At 31.3% G+C, this 21569-nt stretch overlaps 2 protein-coding genes across 3 annotated transcripts; both read left to right on the top strand.

Moving 5' to 3' along the window:
- Nucleotides 1-14735: 14735 nt before the first annotated feature.
- On the top strand, nucleotides 14736-18536 carry LOC124836308 (VAN3-binding protein-like). Of its 2 annotated transcripts, none has more exons than XM_088096727.1 (7): nucleotides 14736-15378; nucleotides 15696-15818; nucleotides 16367-16778; nucleotides 16935-17213; nucleotides 17334-17383; nucleotides 17622-17679; nucleotides 17856-18536. In XM_088096727.1, exons 1-7 carry the CDS (start codon nucleotides 15067-15069, stop codon nucleotides 18068-18070), a joined length of 1449 nt encoding a protein of 482 aa, XP_087952853.1. In that variant the 5' UTR covers nucleotides 14736-15066; the 3' UTR covers nucleotides 18071-18536. The 2 variants fall into 2 exon arrangements, with proteins under 2 accessions (XP_087952853.1, XP_047167408.1); XM_047311452.2 differs by having other exon boundaries at nucleotides 14743-15378; nucleotides 15693-15818.
- A 1198-nt stretch (nucleotides 18537-19734) lies between these two features.
- Nucleotides 19735-21038, top strand: LOC148194776 (uncharacterized). Its single transcript, XM_088096325.1, has 2 exons — nucleotides 19735-20722; nucleotides 20998-21038. The coding sequence occupies exons 1-2, from the start codon at nucleotides 19735-19737 to the stop codon at nucleotides 21036-21038; spliced, it is 1029 nt and encodes a 342-aa protein (XP_087952451.1).
- The last annotated feature ends 531 nt before the right edge of the window (nucleotides 21039-21569 follow it).

Raw genomic sequence — 21569 nt, 5'->3', positions numbered from 1 at the left:
CACCCTTCACCGCCACTACTCAACGTACGGCGCTTCCTTTCTCGGCGGCAAATACGTCCCAAATTTCTTACCATTATTATTACTGGATTGCGTTCTAGGCACAGACAAACATCACTGACTTAGACCCTCTAGCTAATTCAATTTTCTTTCTTATACTGCAATTCATTCACCCAACTACTCATACACTTCTCTTTACGTCCATTTCACTTCCTATATTTATCCTTACAAACCCTAAACTTCTGGGGCCCACTATTTACTGTTCTCTATTTTGCCTCATAAACCATCTTCCAATCTACTGCCTCAATTATTGTTTCCATTTCAGATTTTTTTTTCTTGGATTGTTCTTACAAAATAAGTGAAGTTCGTCAAACTATGATCAAGTTCAAATCGTGCATAAACAATTTCAATTTTTATTCAACAAATAAATTTCTTATACCTCACACTTCTGTTTATTTAAAAAATTTACCATAATTTCTTAAATTGAATAAGTTTACAATTTCACCTCCATCCACTGCATAACCGTTTGTTGGTAAAATTTTAGGTTGGTCAGTGAGCTAAGAAAAATTACGGCCAAACATCCTTCACTTTGGATAGGATTCTGGTATAATCCGTTGATTTCAATACTCTAATTTAATATTTTATAATTTACATGTAACAATTTAATTTATTAGGTTAATCGAATTCAGATGATTTATATTGTAGATTAATTCGATCGAGATATTTATATTAGATTAATCCTTTTTAATAAAAAATATTTTTATTTTGAATAAATGACATAAATATTATAAATTTAAACTAAAAATTACATGTATAATTTTAATGATAATTACTATAATAAATTATGAAATTATGTAATTTATTATTAAATTTTAATGTAATAAAATCACATTAAAACCAAAATTTTAAATTTTAAATATAATTATATATTTATAAATCTTAAAATATAAATTTGGATTGACTTAAATATTTATAAAATTTTAACCTGTTTTACGAAAGTAATCGCAATTTTTTATTTTATTTATTTTATTCATCAACACTATCCATTCATTCAATCTAATTTGATCGTGTGTTCAAAATTATTTTAAATTTATTTGAATTTGAGATTTTGTATGGATTTTTTTCTCACCCCTAAAAAACAATATTTTTTTGATATTATTATGAAACGATGAACTATATATAAAATAAAATATACAAGTACATTTAAGAAAACATTCTATCTAACTTAAATTTTTAATAACTAAAAGGAGCCTCGTGCATGTAACTCTGAGTTTAATATATGTTTTATTTATTTTAAGTTACACCCACTCCTTTGACATTTTGGTTTAAGAGTTCACTGGACTTTCTTTTTTATTTTTCTGTAATTATTATAAAAAATAGATAAATTAAATCAAAAAATAGAAGTCTACTGTAGAAAAACAAAAAGAAAGACTTGATATGATGTAAGGAAAGTGAGATAACTTATTGCCTGTAATGGAAGTATAAAGGTGTCTAAAAGAACCTAAACACTGGCTATTGCTATTATCTACTACTGTTACAGCTCCTAGTGAATCAATCACTACCAAAATAACGTTTACTTTTTTTTTTATTTAAATTCATGTACACGACTGTGAGTATATTAATAATGCTGCAGAAACAACACAATGGGTTTCAAATTTGACTAAAATGGAAATTAATTTTAATTTAAAAGGAATCGTACATTGATAATCATAATGATAAATAACATTTATCTTCAATCTAAAAATAGAAAATCCTATTACAATATAACTTTAATAACATATTCATCACAACATTAATTAAGAGTTTGGTTCCCTTCATTAACTAAATTGAATTGATTTTAGTTGTGAAACTATGTTTTTTTACAAAAGGAAAAGTGATAATAACGATAGTAGACCTGTTATGATAATTAGAATATAAAGAAGCCAATTTTGACTGGTGTGGTCTAATGGACAAGAAATTGTGGATTGGCCCAAACTCAGGTTTTTTTTTAATGATACCACAAACACCGTTTACTATAAAGTAGAAACACTCCCGGAATAGCAAACTTACTTATCTATGTTGTAATGACATCCCAAAATGTGTTCTATTGAATCCCATAACACTTCTATTTCTGTATTGACGTTTGGTTGTGCAAGTTTCTATTTTGAGACACGATGGGATATCCCAATCTGATAATAAGGTTGTGCCTCATTGCTTCATCAAGCAAAAGAAAATACTACACACACGGGTGGTATAGGCCCACTGCATTATATAATGCAATAGATAAATAGTGATTATTCATTATGTGCACATACTTTTGATTGAAGACTAATCCTAGGTTACCCTAGAATGTGCACAATAATTGTATCTCATCCGCATGATCAAACACTTTTATTGCCTACATCGAATCTTTTGCTATGTAAGGGTGTCATCAACTATATCTATCCAATGTAGAATTACTATTATTTTTTATAAAATATCTGTTTTTCTTAATATAATAATAGATAATCTTAATTTTCTAAAATATTTTTTGAAACAGAAGCAGTTTGCGAATCCTTTAAACAGTGGTCCACAAGTCTTCCAGGAAATAAGTTTGTTAACTATTGAGTTCCGTCTCAAAGCTTGCAATAAGAAGTGCATGCTCTTAACTGTAGCTTTGACCCTTAGGTGTGAGTTGGAAAGGTACAGAAGATGGATATAGAAGAATTTTGGAAGCTTTTCCTCTATCGTCCAAAAAAAGGGTCTATTACAGTGTTGCCTTTTGGAATTAATGGATAAATAAAGCAATTTGCAAGCTATACCAACAACTGACTGCATAAATAACCCTTTGTGATTAATTGTTGGATTCATGGAGAAGTGGGGGTCAGAAGAATCGCAGTATCTATCTAACTATCTATCCCATTGTTGAATTTCTTTTTGGCTTATAATAATTGCAGGGTGGCTTTCAATCTTCTTCTAAATTCTTGCTCAGTTGATGCACTTCTGTCCCATCTCATTGTGTCCCCTCATGTCCTTCATTTTTCACACCATTGCAATATATAAATTCATTGCGCCACTGACCCACCCACCAGAACAACCTATTTCCGTGGAAAAAGATAATAATCAAACGCAAATGGCACTTGGGTTTTGTGGATGAGACTGTTTTCCAAACCAAACCACGGTTTACATTTCAATTCAAAAAGGTGTTTCTATCAGGATTCTTTTCACAACAAAATATCATGTCATTACAAGAATTGGCTACAAGGTCGACCAATCAGCAAATCTGTGACCAAGAAGAGTTAAATGAAAAGAAAAATTACTAATTTAATGATAATGAAATTAATATGATGACTAAGACGTTGTAAAAAGGAAAGTTTGAAGTTTATTCTTGATTCTGACATACACAATTTTATAATTTTGTTCCACCATTTTAGATATTTTACTAGGTCAGATCAAACACGAGATTTGAATCAAATTTTACGAATTAAGTATCTATTTTATTTTAATAGTTACAAGTATGAGTTATAATCTAATGCAATGCTATCACTCAATCTAACAATTAAAATAATTAAAGTCAGTATAACATTACAAGTTCAATTCATAAGAGAGTGACATCAACATAAATTTAATACCGAAAACGTGTTTATTTCCTTAATGGGATTGACCAGTAATATAATATGGAGTTTTGCATATAAGATAAGAAAAACAAAAAAAATTAAAAACTTAGAAATTACCAACATTTAAAGAGTCAAATATATAACAAGAAGTTCCATGATAGAATTTTGTAAAATTAAATTAGCTATCCCGATTAATAATTTCTGAAATAAATTTATAAGAAAAGTGTTACGTACGTGATATTGTAAAATCTACAGAATTAAGATAAATAGTTATTTAAATAAGCATATATGTTATTTTATAGATGTTCTTTTTGGCTTGTCTCGAAGAACTAAAAGAAGTCATTACCTTGAGGAAAGCAAAAGGTCCGAGTCATGTGGGACCATGCTATACAAAAAGCATTTAATGAGTGAGTTTAATCTGTTTGTCACATAGCAGCATGGCACAACCTCTGACTGGGCTCACTGTTGTGAGACCCTTCTCGGAGTAGCCACTGCCAATTTATTGGCTCCCTCCATTTTGTTGCAAATTTCTGTAGTTGGCTTAGGTATATATATATATATTCATTCCTATTCCAGCTCCTGCACTCAATTATGGTACTTTGATTTTCATGTTCAAAGACCAGCAAAGGGACTCAACTCCTGTATGTGTCAGTCACTGAATGCATGCATACACAATTCCTGGGTGCAAACTTTAACCATCAATGAATGCATCAGTAATTACTCATATTCTGCTACTAATATCTATCTGGTTACTCATCAATACTCGGCACGTACGATGAGATAAACTCAACAGAAAAATGAAAGCAACTTTATGGGTCCATCGGCATTAATATTATCACGGGTTAAATGAATTGATTCAGTTGTTGGTGCGTGGAATTGGTACTGTGATGACTGATAAGTAACAGATTCGATGAAAGGTAGCAATGAACGTGAACCAGAAATATCTCTGTCTATCAAATTCAAAATATATATTTGCCCAATATGATTTATTTCTCTTCCTTGACCCTATATATGCATTTACCAAATTTTTCACTTTTTAACTTTCCAAATATCCCATAAAATGTCCACACATGCACTTAAAAGAGAATTTGTACCACCGAAACACCCTACTGTGATAGTTGTACCAACATTTTGGCCACTTTGGTTTATGCTTTCTATCACTAACTTCCCTTGCGAACATTTTTGGCAATTTTGGTGACATTTATAGTTTATAGAAAGGAATGCTGAACCCCTTAGTCGTCCCTTATTTTCAACCACAAAATTCCATGACACGATGCGAAATATTATTACGACACTTACCAATAACTCACACTACATAAATGCACTATTTGGGTTCCCAAATTCCAACCATATATTAAGTGGCTGCTACCGCGTGCACAGTAAAAGGAGATCACAATCACATGCTCTTCTTTCTCTACAATTATACGAGACTGTAACATTTTCATTTAAAACAGTTGAAGTTGTATCAAAGATATTCAGATCAAATCAAACCATTCCGTCTTCTTCCCAACATCATTTAACAACCCAGTACTTCACTGTTGGCAAATCAATGCTAGCACTTACTATTTTTATATGGTGTTAGTTCCAAGTAAACAAACATTTTACTATTATTTTACCATTCACACTATTTTTATCACTTTTAAATCTGCATACTATATCTTCTCATTGTACGATTAAAATTGTACAACTAAAATTAAAAAGTTTTAAATATTATACTTGAGTTTGCTCTTTCATTATTTCACTTGATTATTAAATAAAAATAACAATCTTTGTTATTATTATAAATTTTAAAAAATATGAAAAAGTATACTTAAAAATAAAACAATTTATTTTGATGAAATAATACTCTGATCAAGGTTTAATTCGAGATAATAGAGGAGTGCAAGAAAGAAAACAAAATGAATTTAAAATAATATAAATAAGGAAAAAATCTTTTAGCTTTGATCAATTTGTTTTAGTATATAACAAAAGAATTAAAAGGTAGAAAAAGATAAGAAATTATAATTATTATAGTGATATAAGATCATGTAATATGAATACATTTTTATTTAAGAATATATTTTTCATATTAAATTATTTATGAAAACTATGTTTCGTTTTTTAATTAAATTAATTATATATTTGTTTTGTTTCTATATTGTAAATATTATTGTTGATATACAGAAGAAGTTTTATATTATTTTTATAAAATTAAGTTTCTATTTGGATTATAGATATGAAGTTGGGAGACTCAAAACGAGAGAAAAAATTACGAGAAAGAAGAGTGAGAATGACTATGTTTAAATAAAAAAAATACAAGAAATGAGAGAAAATTTTGTAGAAATTTCTGAATAAATTAATTATGTGATGATAAAAAAGGTTATATTATAGATGAAATTATAAAATAATCTAATTATTTTGTGATAAAAATTATTTTTATAATAATTATTATTATTATTTATACTTGTTTGTGTGTTTTTTTTAATATTTCGATATTAATTAGTTTTAATAAAATAAAATTATGAGAAAAAAAGTACAATGCTGTGAAATATTTAATATGAAAAAGAAATTGTTTTTTTTTATCATAGAGTACTTAGAAAAAAGAGAGTATAATATCACACATATCAAATTAGAATTAGAGTATCAAATAATACTTTATGAAAATTAAAATATTTATTAAATTTGCACAAAATATTTTTAAATTTGAAAATGTTAATAAGAAATTGATAAAATTTAAATAAAAGAACAAATATTCAAATTTAAAATTTTTTAAATGTATCTGTACTCCCTTTTTATTTTTTTGAATTATAACAGAAATCTCCTTATTTTAAAAACACTCTGATAAAATCACACAGTAAAAAAAGACTAAAATAATAACAATTAAAATTTAACATAAATAATTGATCTTTTAAATTTCAATATTTATCACAGTTATATAAAATTATATTTTAATAAATGATTTTTTTATATAATTATAATGATATAATTACGCTTATAATAATAAGTTAAAAATAAAATATCTATATAATATATAAAATAATAGATATAAAACTTATAACTATTTTTTTATTTTTAATAAATGCATTACAAAAATATTTATAAGAATTAATTAAAAAGAATTGAAGGATAAGACATGAGAAGTTTTGAAAAGGGGAAAGAAAAAAACTGGAAAGTAGTGCAATGGAAAGGTTTTGAAATTCGTAAGAAAGAAGGAGAAAGTGAGATGAAAGCAAAGGAGAAGATAATGACGTAGTCCAGCACGCCAACACGCACAGTTTTCAGAGGCACTGCCACTTCCTTCTCAAACAATCAAGTCATTGACAATAAAGAATGCAAAATGAAATAAGAGAAAACAATAACATACATCTCACTATATATATATATATATATTTTTTTTTTTTTTTCTTTAAATTTTAGATAAATTTATATTATTCTGATTTACATTTTTCAAGTATTCTTTTAATACTATTATTTATTTTTAAGTTATATATTTTTATTTGAGCATGTAATTTTATTGAAATAAAATTATCTAATGAGAATGTAAATAAATTTTATTTGAACGTGTAATTTTTAATACTATTAAACTTTTATTGATTTTTTAATACTATTTATATTTTATTATATATGTATGTATATATATATATTAATATTATTTTAATTATTATAATAATATTTTATAATTTATGAAAAAAATTCTTATATATATATAAATAATTTTTTTATTAAATATTAATAATAAAAATAATTATTATAATTATAATATTTTTATAATTTATAAAATTCATTATTTTTCTTATGTACATATAAATAATTATTTTTATTTTTTAAATTATATATTAATTATTATTATTGTTATAATGATATTTATATAATTTTAAATGACAATTTTAATGTTATTTTAGCTTAACTTTTATTATTTATATTTAATTTTATATCATATTTATTCTTACGAACAAATTAATAATCATTTAACTTTATTTATTAAAATATTTTTTAATTTATAGTACAGATTATATTATACACAAATTTTTATAATTTTTTTCTTCAAATTTCATTCCTTAATTCAAAGAATTTCACAATTCCTCAAATCTTCTATTCATTCCCCCCTTAAATCTTTGCCCAATCCCAAGCCAACCTAATTTGTTGGGAAAGTGTAAACTTTTAATTATCTTTTATGTTTTCAACTTTCTAATTTATAGATTTTCATTCTTTTGTCTTTTGGTGACATATTCACTTTCCTAAAAAAAAAAAAAAAAAAAGCATAGGGTGTGTGTCAGTGACACTGTCTTCTAATACCACCACCAATCCACCGTACAACAATTAAATAATTTATAAAAAAAAATATCAAATCTAACAAATTTGATGTCTTCACCAAACATTCTTACTTCATGTTTGTAATCTATCTTTAAAATATGGAAATAAGGTTAGTTAAATTAGTTTTAATTTAAATCTTAATATATCATAATGAATTAAGAAATAAGAACGTTTGTAATTTTTATTTGATAATAATTTTAAAATTTTTGAGTTTTTTGATAAACAAGAACTCTATGAATTTGTTGTTCTACATAAAATTACACAATTACTTGTTTTTTTTCTTATATTATTCTGTTTGTTTTCCTTTTATTTATTTATTTATTTAAAAAGAATATCACGAGAGGGTTTTTAGGGGAATAACTCAAGTTGTTGCATAAATAGACTTTTTCATGACTCTAATAATAGAATATCACTTTTATTTTACAATTGTTTTTACAGGAAACATCTCATTCAAACGTCATAGTGAGTGAAAATAAAGAAGAGAAGAGAATTTGGTTTGGTTGAATAAAAGAGAGAAGAGGGAAAGTACTGTATATTGAATCGCCAATTTTATTTAATTATTTCACGTTCTTGTAAATAAAATCGTGAGTTTCAAGGTCAAGAATATTTTTAGTTTAATTATTAATTCTAACAACATCAATGTTACATGTCAGAATGCACAAGAGGTTTAAAATATATATTTCTATACATCAAAAATATAAATTGAATATAGAATAGCATTGTATTTATGAATAACATTTGAAACCTGTAATTTTCTGGAATTTTAGAGTCCAAGGTGTATCTTATTTTTTTTAGTTGATAATGACCACTGTTTTCATGTGATGGATTTTTTGTGTAATTTGTATAATGAATTTTGACGGAACTCTAATAGATATATTTGCTTTTGCATGTTTTCTATAAAGATTATGACATCAAAGTGTCTTCATCATTTATTTAACTTTTTTTTTAATAAAAAAATAAAATTTAAATATATTTCCCTTTTATAACCTTTTCAAATATTTTTAAAGATAAAATTATGAGAAAAGTTTAAACTCCAAACTAACAATAATTTTATATGTTATAATTGAGTTAATAATGTTTTCAGGGAAATAAAGAGAATCAATGTTGAAAATATATCAAATTGAAGCTCATGTCGGTTTAAAAAGTATAAATAAATAAAAGTATATAAAGGTTGTATATATGATTATTTATTATATTTTGAAAGTGTTTCAATTAAAATGTGTTACAAACATAGGACATTTTGATATTTATTAATTTCAATTTTTTTAATAAACTATACTATAATCTTAATCATAAAACTAAATAATAAAAATTAATAAAATCTTATTAAAGTTCAAATTTTGTTGTCCTTTTCTGTTTTTTATAACTATAATATTAATTTTATTTTACTTCATACATTCTTTTTCTCTCTATCTAAACAAACACGGTAAAAAATTTTAAAAAAATATATTTTCAAAGTAGTATCTGCCTTACTGTATCTATCTAATATATATATATATATATATATATATATATATATATATATATATATATATATATTTTACTTTGAACAATCAAATTTATTCTCATAAATGAATATATTTTGCTAAGACTTTTTTTTCCTGAGACTGATCTCTACATCTTTTAGACATTACCTTTTTAGTAATTGGTTTTTGTCTTCCAATATTTTAAACACTACCATAATCCTTCCAAAAAAACTCTAAAAAAATTCTGAAACATTCAAGTTAGTCAAATCTCAAATAATAAAAAAAAACATGAAAATAAAATATTATTAATGTTGTTTTTTTTATAGTATTCCAAGTAGATCGGTCAAACTTATGTGAGTTTATTAAAAGCACATGTAATCAAATAAATCTACTAATTCACTTAAAAACCAAAATATCACTTAATGTCAAATTTAATATTTAGTTAAAATTTCAATGTTTTAAATTCATCAGTACAATTAAAGTTTCTGACACAAAAATATTTAAACTAAAAAAAAATTCGATGAATAAAAATAACATCAAAATGAAAATAATAATAAAAATTAAGGAAATTGATGGATGTTTCAGATTATTATTTATTCTTGACATTCAATTTTTAATAAAATTAAATCTGAAGCTTTACATATTATATTTTACTAAATATATAAAAAAAATAAAAATTAAATGCTTTAATGCGTATTATAAAATTATTATAATTCCCTTTTAAATTAATTAGAATGTTGTTAGTTTTAGCTAAAGGGACAAGCATGAAGGTGAAATAAGTTGTATTTATAAAATTTAAAATGACTATTTTGAGGACTTCTTTTTACGTAAACCAGCATATTTTAATCTGAAATAACTACTTCAACTGGAAATAAAACTGACAGAATGGTAGCATTTTGTAGTGTAGAGTAAGTTGCGGTAAAAGTACAGTGTGAGTAGTATTGACAGATGTCAGAAAATTAAGTAGGTCCATAGGTGTGGCACTAGACACCCGCGCTGCTGCACACCCAACTATGTCGGTCACCAAGTACTGCCGTATATTCTGTAATAAATCACCCACAACAAAAATAATACCTTATACTGCAACACTATTTTTAAAAACTTATATTAAAATAAATTAACTACCTTTTAAATTTATGATAAAAATGATAAATCACTCCTACCAACACTATTTTCTTCTCACAAATAACATAACATCATAACAATACTAAAATGACAATATCACTACCAAAGAAGTTTTATATAACTCTGCTTTTGATGGCGGGAATTTATTTAACAGGAATATTAAATAAATTTTATTTAGTCACCACATTAATTATAAATAACTATATAAATGTGTGATGCTAATATTTCAAAGTATAGCCTTTTTTTAATTGTGATGCTAATGTTTTCCAATAAATGCGTTGTTATGGTTAAAAGATAAACAAAGAGAATGTCCCGTGATCAAACAGTGTTTGGAAAGACGTTGATGGGCGGAATATCACAGGAATTCTAAAACAGAAGAAAAAAATTAAATTGAAAGCTTGAAGGAAGACATGAAAAACTACCTCATATGTGATTCTGAAAGCGAAACGAAAGAGGCTATAATTGTTATTGTTTAACGTCATGCAATAAATGACGATTGTGTGTTAGCATATTTGTTACTTGAAAGAAGAAATAATTTGAATTTATGGGGTGTAGAAAGTAGTTCAAAGGTCATGATCCTAATGGTCTTGCATCTATATATATGTTGGTTCTACGTAGCCTAGCACCAGCACCAGCATGTGCAAACGGTCGATCTGGCCATGGCGTTGCTCGTATAGCTCGTACCCATGTGCGATACATCCAAATTTAACACCTTCGCTCTCATATGACACTCGTACATTTCAATCACAATGCTACCATTAGACTCAACTGTACTTCTATCGGATCATATCAATAACTTTTTCTTTCATCAATCACCATTGCAGTTAAGGGTAACAATTCCGTTTTTTTATGCAATAATTCCTCTTTATCTTTTTCTAATTCAAACAAAATTCTCCCACCATCGAATAAATTTTCAGCATACTTTTTTATAGAGTGTGAACTCAATTATTTGAAGTGAATTCAAAATGTGTCTGAATCACCTATCTTTTGTGTTTACGCAATAATGGAATATATCACTCGTCTTCATTTTTAATGTATTATATTTTGGATATAATTTAGATTTTTAGTTTCGAATGAAGTGGGACATATACTTAGGTTCTTGATTTGTAGTGACTCATTTAAAAAATAGATTTTAACACTTTGTTTACATGAATTTGGGAGAGAGTGATTAAATGGATTTGAGAAGATTTGTATGTAATTTTTTTGTTGTTTATTTGAGTGGATTTAGAGATTGGAAGTAAATTTTTTTAATCTGTCACATCAATCAAATCCTACACTGATTCTTTCAAACTTTACTTTCAAAACTACTCTCACTTACCTCTAAATCTACTCAAATAAACAACAAAAAATTTAGCTTCAAATCCATTCAATCACTCTTCCTCAAATTTATTTAAGTGAACAAAACACCTAAGAGTTAAAATGAATACTATTAGTGATTTGATAATGTTTCATCTAGGTGGCAAAGATTTTGAATAACTAGGATATCTTATAAAAGATAGACATTAAATATATCTTAATTATTGAAATTTACATTAATTTATATATTAAATTTATCTTTTTTTAATTGACGCGGAATCTTTAATTATTTAAAGTTGCTGCATGTTGATCGAGAAAATTCATTTTCCTATACAAAGCTGAAGTTTTTCTTCTTCTATATTTTGTATCGTTGCATTAACAAATCTACACATTTTTAGTGAAGCTTATTAAAGAGGATGGAGGTGCTAAATATTATGGTAAAGGTCGAAGTAAAAAAAGATTATTATTTAGTATTTAAGCTATCCCTTTATTAAATAGAAGATAAGTATATTTTGTACATATACGAAGTTTACATTCGTTTTTCTGTCATATACAATGAGGACATTGTACCTTCCTATATACAATTGATGCTGATAAAAAGATACAAAATTATTTATAACTACATAAAACATATATAACATTTCAGTAGAGATTTTAAATACTAATGTTTGATTTATGATACGAAAATGAAGCTTTCATGACCCTGCTATGAGATTGATAGAGACTATCCTTCCATACATGTCCTACAATCTAAATTTAATAGAAAAAAAAATATTTTATTTTTTCTGATTGTGGGCATATATTTTTCCATATTTCCTCTCGTGATTTAACACATCTTCTCACACTTTTAACATGTCTCACCTTATTTCGTAAATTAAAATGTTTCCATTTTTCCTATTTGCTTTAATAAAAAGCAACAATACATTGTTTTTTAATTTCTCTAAAGAAAATGATTTTCCCAGTGAAGCAAACATGACTTAAGTTTAGATATCATATAATAAAAAAATTCTATGGAACAACACGGTGCACTAACACTAATGTGACGTTGATATTGGATATTCTTGTCTATATCATTAAGCTGAATTCTTTGACCAAAACATCTTGACATGGTAATTAATTATACATACAAGTTTAAAATCATAAGATATATATATAGATATGTGAAGAATTTGATGTGAATTAATTTGAGGGGAATTGTAAGAAAAATGATGGGTGGAGTAAAGTTAGTAACGTGTGTGTGTGGAAAGTGTGAGTCCCAATCATTGATGAATTTAAATTGATAGGTTTATCTCTTTCGAAGGTATCGTCCCTAAACCTTAGGGCCCATTTCATTAAATTCTCCAGATGGATACAGATCACTCATCAGTCACCACTCCCTCCCTTTTGTTTCCAAATCATATGCCACCGCCATTATTTTTCTTCCATTATTTTCCCTACACCTAATATCAGTTTCACACACGCTTACTACTTCAAACAATTCTCACAAGAATCATCAACCACCAAAACATTCATTCATACACTTAAAGCTGTACCACGGTCAGATAATGGTTTTAAAACAAGTACGTACAAATTCCTTCATTTATCCCAATTCATTTCCTTTTTCTTACACATTTCATCATGAACTTTCTTCGTCTTAATTATATCCATCGCTTTTTTAGTGGATGGAATGATACAGTACGTCTGGAGAAAATAATTACAACATAGAGAATAAAGTTAGAAAGAGTGAACAGTGAGGAATCTGATGAATCTACCAAGATGCGCTCTCCCCGGCCTCTGTGACCTTCCACAAATCAATACGTAACAGTCGCATACCATTCTTGATAGTAACAATTCCTTCATCTTATTCTTCATCAATCTTAGTTTTTCCTTCTAAACACCTTTTTTATTCCAACCAATTTATTTCTTCTCGTTACAATTATCACATTTTGACCGATCATCTCAATGGAAATCGGTTAAGATTCAACTTTGAGCTTAATTTCAAAAGGCTTACGAACTAATCAGTGCTATTTTTGACGCCGTAGACTCAAATATCACGAATTTGTCTACCGAGGAATGATGACATTTCGATGAATGCATCTCTTGGCGTATATTTATGTTTACTGTACCTAAACAAAGTCGCATTTATTGTAGGCACATATGAATTTTACAATCAAACTCATGAATAAATTATAATTTGAGGAATAAAGATAACGCGACACATTAAAACATCGTGAATATTGACTGATGGAAAATGTTGTACAAGATTAAATTGAGAGAAATTAATGCTTTATGGTTTCTCAATGATTAAATTTTGATTTTTAAAGTAAAGTGAAGAGAAATTAATGCAGGGAATGATCTTTTTGGCAGTAAGAAGAGGGTGTTTCGGTTCGAAATATGAATAAGGGAAGGAGGTGGTTGTGGGTTTAGGTGGAGGAAAGGGAGGGATCGAGAAGGTTATAAATTCGCCAGAAAGTAGAGGAAAGAGAACAAACAAGCAGAGAGGGAAAGAAGTGTGAGTGGAGTTGAGCCTCTTCCAGATATATATTTTTTTTCATACAATTCACAATTTCAAACGTTTCATGCTAAAATGCAAACGTACACTACTTTTCTTTTTCATAATTGCCATCCAACCCACTTCTTGCTCACTCGATTAACACTTTTAGGAGTACTAATCATTTTAAATTGCAACAGAAAAAAAAAAAGTTAAATGAAATCATTGTTTAATCTTGTATTTTAAGAGCGAAACCATTTTAATTTTATCGTCGATGATCCGGATGATGGAATCACGAGATGAGAACCTTACTCCCACTAAAGTAACAAGGCTTACAATCATAACAACACGTGACCATTAAAGGAGAACATACTATATTATTGCTTATAAATATAACAAAGAGAGAGGAAGAAGACAAGAAAGGGAATAAAAAATATTACTGAGAAAGAATAATAAGATTAGTGTACTGGTATTAGACAAATATCGAACTCTAGTTGGTTGTCATTCCTATAATCATGTCATGTAATGGTGATCCTTTCGTGTTTTCTGGTTTAATTCATTTTGTTCCTTTCTTTTTTGATGCAAAAATTTTGACCTTTCTATGAGTACTCAGCAACTCTGACTGACATCAAATAGAATACAATCGGCTGCTTTGTCTCTCTTGTATCGCATTTTTTTTTCTTTTCCACGCACACCCCGCTCTCTTTATAAGCACCGCACCCCACACCTTCACTACGCTTCAACTCTCTCTCTCTCTCTCTCTCTCTCTCTCTCTCTCTCTCTCTCTCTCTCTCTCTCTCTCACTCATCCTTACGGTCTTATTTCTCTTTCTTTCACACTGCCAATGGACAAAGCTCAAACCGAACCCTGGCGACCCGACCCGCTTCACGGCGGCATATTTCGGCCACCGGAGACGCCTCGCGAGCCCATGGAGTTCCTCTCCCGTTCCTGGAGCGTCTCCGCCCTCGAAGTCTCTAAGGCTGTCTCTCCGGCGCTCTCGAAAGTCACCCTCTCCTGTAGCGGCGCTGCCGATGCCATACCCGAGGACGTTGCCGGTGAGAGTGAGGAAGCGTCCGCCACGGTTGCCGGGAACCCGTTCTCCTTTGCCTCCTCGGAGACTTCTCAAATGGTGATGGAACGAATCATGTCACAATCCGTAAGGCTTCCTTCCGAACACGATAGTATGGTGTAATTATTTTTCCATGCGAGAGTTGGACTTGAATCATATCGCAGTCTCTGGGAAAGGAAAACACCTGAAAGAATGGACTGCAGTGTTGTTTGTGTCAGTCGCACAAAGCTATTTGGTTTCTAGCTTCGTTTGTCTTCTACGCCTCTTTTGTTTCTTCTGTTTATTGTTTACCTCACTCTGTTTCCATTTAAACGGTTTCGTGTGCGTCAATCCTTCGTTATCTTTATCTCGAACGTGATAAAGAACCAATGCTAACGTATTTATTGTGGCGTATTTCGCAGCAGGAAGTGTCTCCACGAACTTCAGGAAGACTCTCTCACAGCAGCGGCCCTCTTAACGGAACCCAAAGCTGTGGCTCCCTAACCGATAGCCCTCCTGTTTCTCCTTCTGAAATCGACGATATCAAGGTACATACATCATGCATCTTTAACTTTTAGCCATCCGAGAAAAACACAATCACTCAGTTATAACCAACATGTCTCTCACCTTTCTCTACAACCAAGGCAAACCCAAACCCCCTTTAATTTAATCAGCTCCCTCCAATCTCATTGTAAATTTCTTTTTTCTAAAACTAACATTACTATTATAATAAACAATTTATTACTACCGCTAAGGGATGGATAAATTTAGCAGAAGGTGTTTGAAATTTTAATGGATCCTCTATTTTTAGGGTATGTTCCAATTGGTTAACTGGTCCATTTCCTGTGTGCAATTGGTTGGGATAGCTACGTCGAGTAGCACCTAATAACCGTCTTTGCAAAATCCAAATTTAGCAAGCCACAGCCTCTGACTTTCTGCCCTCTGCTGCATTCACCGCTGCTGTCTTTAGCCTTCAACAAATACGTAGTTACAATCTTTTAAACGGCGCACGTAACAGGCCACTACCTTAGGATTAATGCCTTGTACTTTTCTCTCTTGTTTTATGTGAATGGCTTCTGTGGGATCATCTCTGCAGTACAACCGCTCCAACAATATCAGCAGCAGTCTGAGTCTTAATTTCAGAACAACGCCCGCAGCCTCCGGTAAGACCGTCGGAAGGTGGCTCAAGGATAGGAAGGAGAAGAAAAAGGAGGAGACTAGAGCGCACAATGCTCAGCTCCATGCGGCGGTATCGGTCGCCGGAGTGGCCGCAGCAGTCGCGGCGATAGCCGCTGCCACCGCCGCCTCGTCCGGGTCTGGGAAAGACGACCAGATGGCTAAAACGGACCTGGCGGTAGCGTCGGCGGCGACACTGGTGGCGGCACAGTGCGTGGAGGTAGCGGAGGCTCTGGGGGCCGAGCGCGAACATCTTGCATCGGTGGTTAGCTCCGCCGTGAATGTGAGATCCGCCGGCGATATTACGACTCTAACTGCGGGGGCTGCGACAGGTACGGGTTGTGAGAATGAAGTGTGAATGACATATCGAAGAACATTCTGCTAACGAAAAATGTGTGAATTTTGATGGAAATCGGAAAATATGCGTTCTGATTAATGATTTGTTTGTCCTCATTTTAATTTATTGGTGGTGTGAATTTTTATTGCAGCTTTGCGTGGGGCTGCCACATTGAAAGCGAGGGCCCTGAAAGAAGTTTGGAATATTGCAGCGGTAATTCCCGTGGAGAGAAATTTGGGAGCTGGTGTAGGCAATAGTATTAATAATGTTAATAATAATAATAATAATAATAATAATAATAATAGTGGTAGCAACGGAAATTCTAATGGTAGTTTCAGCGGTGAGATTTTGCCAGAAGAAAATTTCTTGGGTATATGCAGTAGAGAATTACTGGCCAGAGGTGTTGAGCTCCTGAAACGCACTCGGAAAGGTAATGTATTTTTCATCTAGTTTTGGTTTTATCATATTGTTGTTTTCTGATGGTGTCTTGTATACAGAGGAAATAAATTCTGTGATTTAATTATGCTCTGACGAGGTAATTTATATGCAGGTGATCTTCATTGGAAAATTGTGTCTGTATATATAAACCGGATGAATCAGGTAGGCATTATGTTTCCCCGTTCAAGAATGATGAACTTTTTGATCTCAGAGGATGACTAATCACGTAATTATCCGGGCATCTATTAGTATTAAACTGTTAACGATGTGTTTAAAACATGAGTGTGGAAAAGTGAAGAGGTGGGGGCATTTTTTATGATGAAGTGAAGGTATCTAGTTTACTTTGGTTCCTTAGAAAACTGCAACCTTTAATTCATTGGAAATACTTTTTGGTGTGAAGGTTATACTAAAAATGAAGAGCAGGCACGTCGCTGGGACCATCACGAAAAAGAAAAAGAGTGAGTTTTCATTACTTTTGTCTTGCTCCAAACTAATTATTTGACAACAGATTTGGAGGTGGGTCTTGTTCCGTTTTGGGGATTTGTGAAAGTCGTAGGTGCTACAACTACTATAGTTGTGAAAGATCAAAAGGGTGCTATAATTTTTATATATTCCTTCCTTTGAATTGGTTCAGATGTGGTGGTCGAAGTGATCAAAGATGTACCGGCCTGGCCGGGGCGCCACTTGCTGGAAGGTGGCGAGGATCGTCGTTACTTTGGGTTAAAAACAGTGATGCGTGGAACTGTGGAATTTGAGTGCAGAGATCAGAGAGAATATGATGTGTGGACTAGGGGTGTTTCACGGCTTCTCTCCATTGCAGCAGAAAAGAACAACAGAAACCGAATATGAGCATGGCCATCTCTTTCTTTCTGTGTTGAATGTGAGGGATGAGAAATTTTTGCAGTGGGGAATGGGCGGATCAAAGAAGGTGCTACTAGCAAGGATTATAGGTCTTTTCTGTACATGGTGGGTTTTGATTATTGTATAAAGGTGAAACTAAAGGCAAAATGGGGTCACTCTTTCTTTAATCTTGGGGAATTGGATGTAATTTAGTTTTGAATGTGAAAGCGAAACATGGAATCGATGTGAGTCCAACGTGAGCCAATAGGCCTTTGGCTCTTTGATTGTTTTGGAAGGAAAATGAGTACCTTGAACTTGGGATTGTAGGGGTAGTCAAAAAGAAGAGGAAAGAATCATTTTGGAGGGAAAGTATAATGTTTGAGGACAAATGCATCCTTGTTTGATCCTCTTGTTTGTACATTTGGGTTTGGACTTTATAAAAAAAGTGGTCAAAAGTCTTGATTTTCGTGTGATATCCACAAGAGATAATTTCTGACCATAGGCTTCTTCTACATTAACTATATTCATGGCTTCTACGTTAAGAAGAACCAACATTATATTGTACTCCCAACTTTTTTTATATTTTATGTTTAAAGTGCACCAGAAAATATATAGTGATTTATTAAGAGTAAGAGAAATTGGAATGGAAATTTTCTCCTACGTGGTGTTCACTTTACGTATTTTTGCAATTTGAAGAAAATTGTTTCTTTTAGAAATGCGCAAAAGGATTCGAAGGGATTTACGAGAGATAACTCGCTTTTTATTTATCTCTATATCCCGTATTTGCTTTGCTTAGATTTGAACTGATATGAGGGCACACTTGTCGTGATGGCATTTTGGAGAGTCATGGATTCAATTTCTGTCTCTTACGTTTTTTCAATTTCAGATCTCAATAAAATTATAAACGAAATATAATGAAATATAATAAATTCAATAAAATCATTTTTTGTAAATTGAATTTTATATTTATTTTTATACCAATTATTAGAAATCAAGTTTGATTCCTTACTGTCAAAGAAGACAGTAATCTTGTATTTAATGTTTTCTGTTTTGTTAGTTTTTAGCTTTTAATAGTTTGTTAACAGAGCTCTATAAATAGAGCTCTTCCTCTCTGATCAGAGCAAGAAAAACAATACACAGTTTTACAGTTTTCAATATACCAGACAAAATCATAGAATAAGAAAAGAGAACGTTTTTCTTACCTTTCGTGTTGTGCTCTTCATTTTTCCTTTCTTCGTCGTCGTCAACCGCCGTCTCCTCCGCCGTCGATCTGCACTGGAGTCCCGGAGCTTCATCGCCTGGAGAGTTCTCCCTTTCGCTCTGTTCTCTCTTATCTCACACCATTCTGACGATGCTTGCGTGGCTGGAGTACTACACATACGTTTACAACGTATGAGTCATAGTGGGCTGGGCCGTTGGTGTGTTTACACAGTGCTGGGCCAATCCTAAAATGGTATCAGAGCAGGTCTAGTGCCTGCTCTGTTTCCGTTGCCTCTGATTCATTTCTTGGTATCTTCTTGGCCAGTTTCTTGCAAACTTTCTTTATGGAACAAACTGATCAGTCTTGTTGTAACCCATCCAGCCCTTACTACCTACATCCAGGTGAGAACCCGGGCCTCACCCTCATTACACAAACTCTAAATGAGAACAATTACTCCTCATGGAGCAGAAGTATGAGAAGAGCCTTATTCTCCAAGAATAAGACCAAATTCATTGATGGGTCCATAAGGAAACCCCTGAAGACAGATGTATTATTTGATGCATGGGAAAGATGTAATGTGATGATACTTTCTTGGATAACCAAGACTCTCTCTCCACAGATTGCTGAGAGCATTATATACATTGAAGAGGCCAAAGAGTTGTGGGATGAACTAAAAGAACGGTTCTCCAAAGGAGACTATTTCAAGATCTCAGACTTACTGCAAGACATACACTCTATCAAACAGGGAGAGAGAGGAGTAAGTCAGTTTTTCACTGATCTTAAAATTCTATGGGAAGAGCTGGAGTTTCTAAGACCCATACCCACTTGCACATGTAAGGTTCAGTGCAGCTGTGATCTCTCTAAGATCTCCTTAAAGTACAGGGAAATGGAGCATGTGATATGCTTCTTGAAAGGGCTGAATGATTCCTACAACACTGTAAGGACACAAATTCTTTTAATGGATCCTCTACCCAATGTCAACCGTGTCTTTTCTCTCATTATACAACAAGAGAGACAAGAGAAAAATATCTCTCCCGAAGTCAAGGTTCTAGCCAATACTAGTGATAAAAACAGTCAATGGAAGGGCCAGGGAAGAGGCTCTGGTTCTCGTGCCCAAGGGAGAGGGAGGGGTAGGAATCCTAACTATGGAAAGCAATGCTCCTTTTGCAACAAGATGAACCACACCGTGGATGAGTGTTACTCCAAGCACGGATACCCTCCTTGGTATAAGAAAGGGGACAACAATCAGGAAAAGAGGACTGACTGGGGCACTGCAAATGCCTGCCAGAACAGCACCGAGACAGAAGGGATTCAAAGCACACAACAGACCAATAATGGAAATGTTTTCAGCTCATTCACAGCTGAGCAGATGCAAAAGCTCCTCAGGATGATGGACAAGATTGATGAACCTCCTCACAAAGTCAATCAAGTCCAAAGGGGAGACACTAAACATAAACAAGGTAATTTTTCATGGATAATAGATACTGGTGCCACAGATCATGTAACACATGATAGGGCAAATTTTGTAACCTTTTACAAAATTAAACCTATCTCTGTGAAACTACCAAATAATACAGTTCTAACTGCTGAGCATGCTGGAACCGTATATTTTTCAAAAGATTTTGTTATTTTTAACGTTCTTTACATCCCTGAATTCTGTTTTAATCTGATATCTGTTCAAAGCCTCACTAAGGACTTGGACTGCAGTCTAATTTTTTCCTCTAAGACTTGTCAGATAAAGGAGAACCATACATTGAAGATGATTGGATGTGCTAATGCTTGGAAGGGCCTTTATTACCTACAAGCTCTTCCTAAATCTGATCAAAGATACACTGCTAAAACTGTTTTTTCTTTTAAGAACCTTAATGTAAACCTGTGGCACTGTAGACTGGGTCATCCTGGTGACAAGGTTATGAAACATATATGTGACATTTTTCCTTATGTTAAAGATGATACTAATACTGTTTGTGAGACTTGCCACTATGCTAAGCAGCGAAAATTACCCTTCTTTAAAAGTGTTTCTGCTACCACTGATTGCTTTGAAATTGTACATTGTGATATATGGGGTCCCCTTAATACTATTTCTGTCCATGGTCATAAGTATTTTCTAACCATAGTTGATGATTACAGTAGACACACTTGGGTTTTTCTCATGAATAATAAGGGCCAAACTAGAGAACTGTTGCAGAATTTTGTTATTAAAATCAAAAATCAGTTTAACAAACTAATCAAAACTATAAGATCTGATAATGGCCCTGAATTTAATTGTGTGGATTTTTATAATGTGCATGGAATTAACCACCAAAG

This window comes from Vigna umbellata, chromosome 8, assembly GCF_029865625.1.
Source record: "Vigna umbellata cultivar VRB3 chromosome 8, Vumbellata_1.0, whole genome shotgun sequence".
NCBI lineage: Eukaryota > Viridiplantae > Streptophyta > Magnoliopsida > Fabales > Fabaceae > Vigna > Vigna umbellata.
This window is presented reverse-complemented; position numbering and strand designations above follow the sequence as displayed.

Bases quoted from the DNA above. Each gene is read 5' to 3' on its own strand.
- LOC124836308 (XM_047311452.2), top strand. From the start codon at position 15,067: ATGGACAAAGCTCAAACCGAACCCTGGCGACCCGACCCGCTTCACGGC. The intron at 15,379-15,692 runs GTAAGGCTTCCT...CGTATTTCGCAG, and splicing joins AACGAATCATGTCACAATCC to CAGGAAGTGTCTCCACGAAC. The intron at 16,779-16,934 runs GTACGGGTTGTG...TTTTTATTGCAG, and splicing joins AACTGCGGGGGCTGCGACAG to CTTTGCGTGGGGCTGCCACA.
- LOC148194776 (XM_088096325.1), top strand. From the start codon at position 19,735: ATGAGAAGAGCCTTATTCTCCAAGAATAAGACCAAATTCATTGATGGG. The intron at 20,723-20,997 runs GTAATTTTTCAT...AAGACTTGTCAG, and splicing joins AGACACTAAACATAAACAAG to ATAAAGGAGAACCATACATT.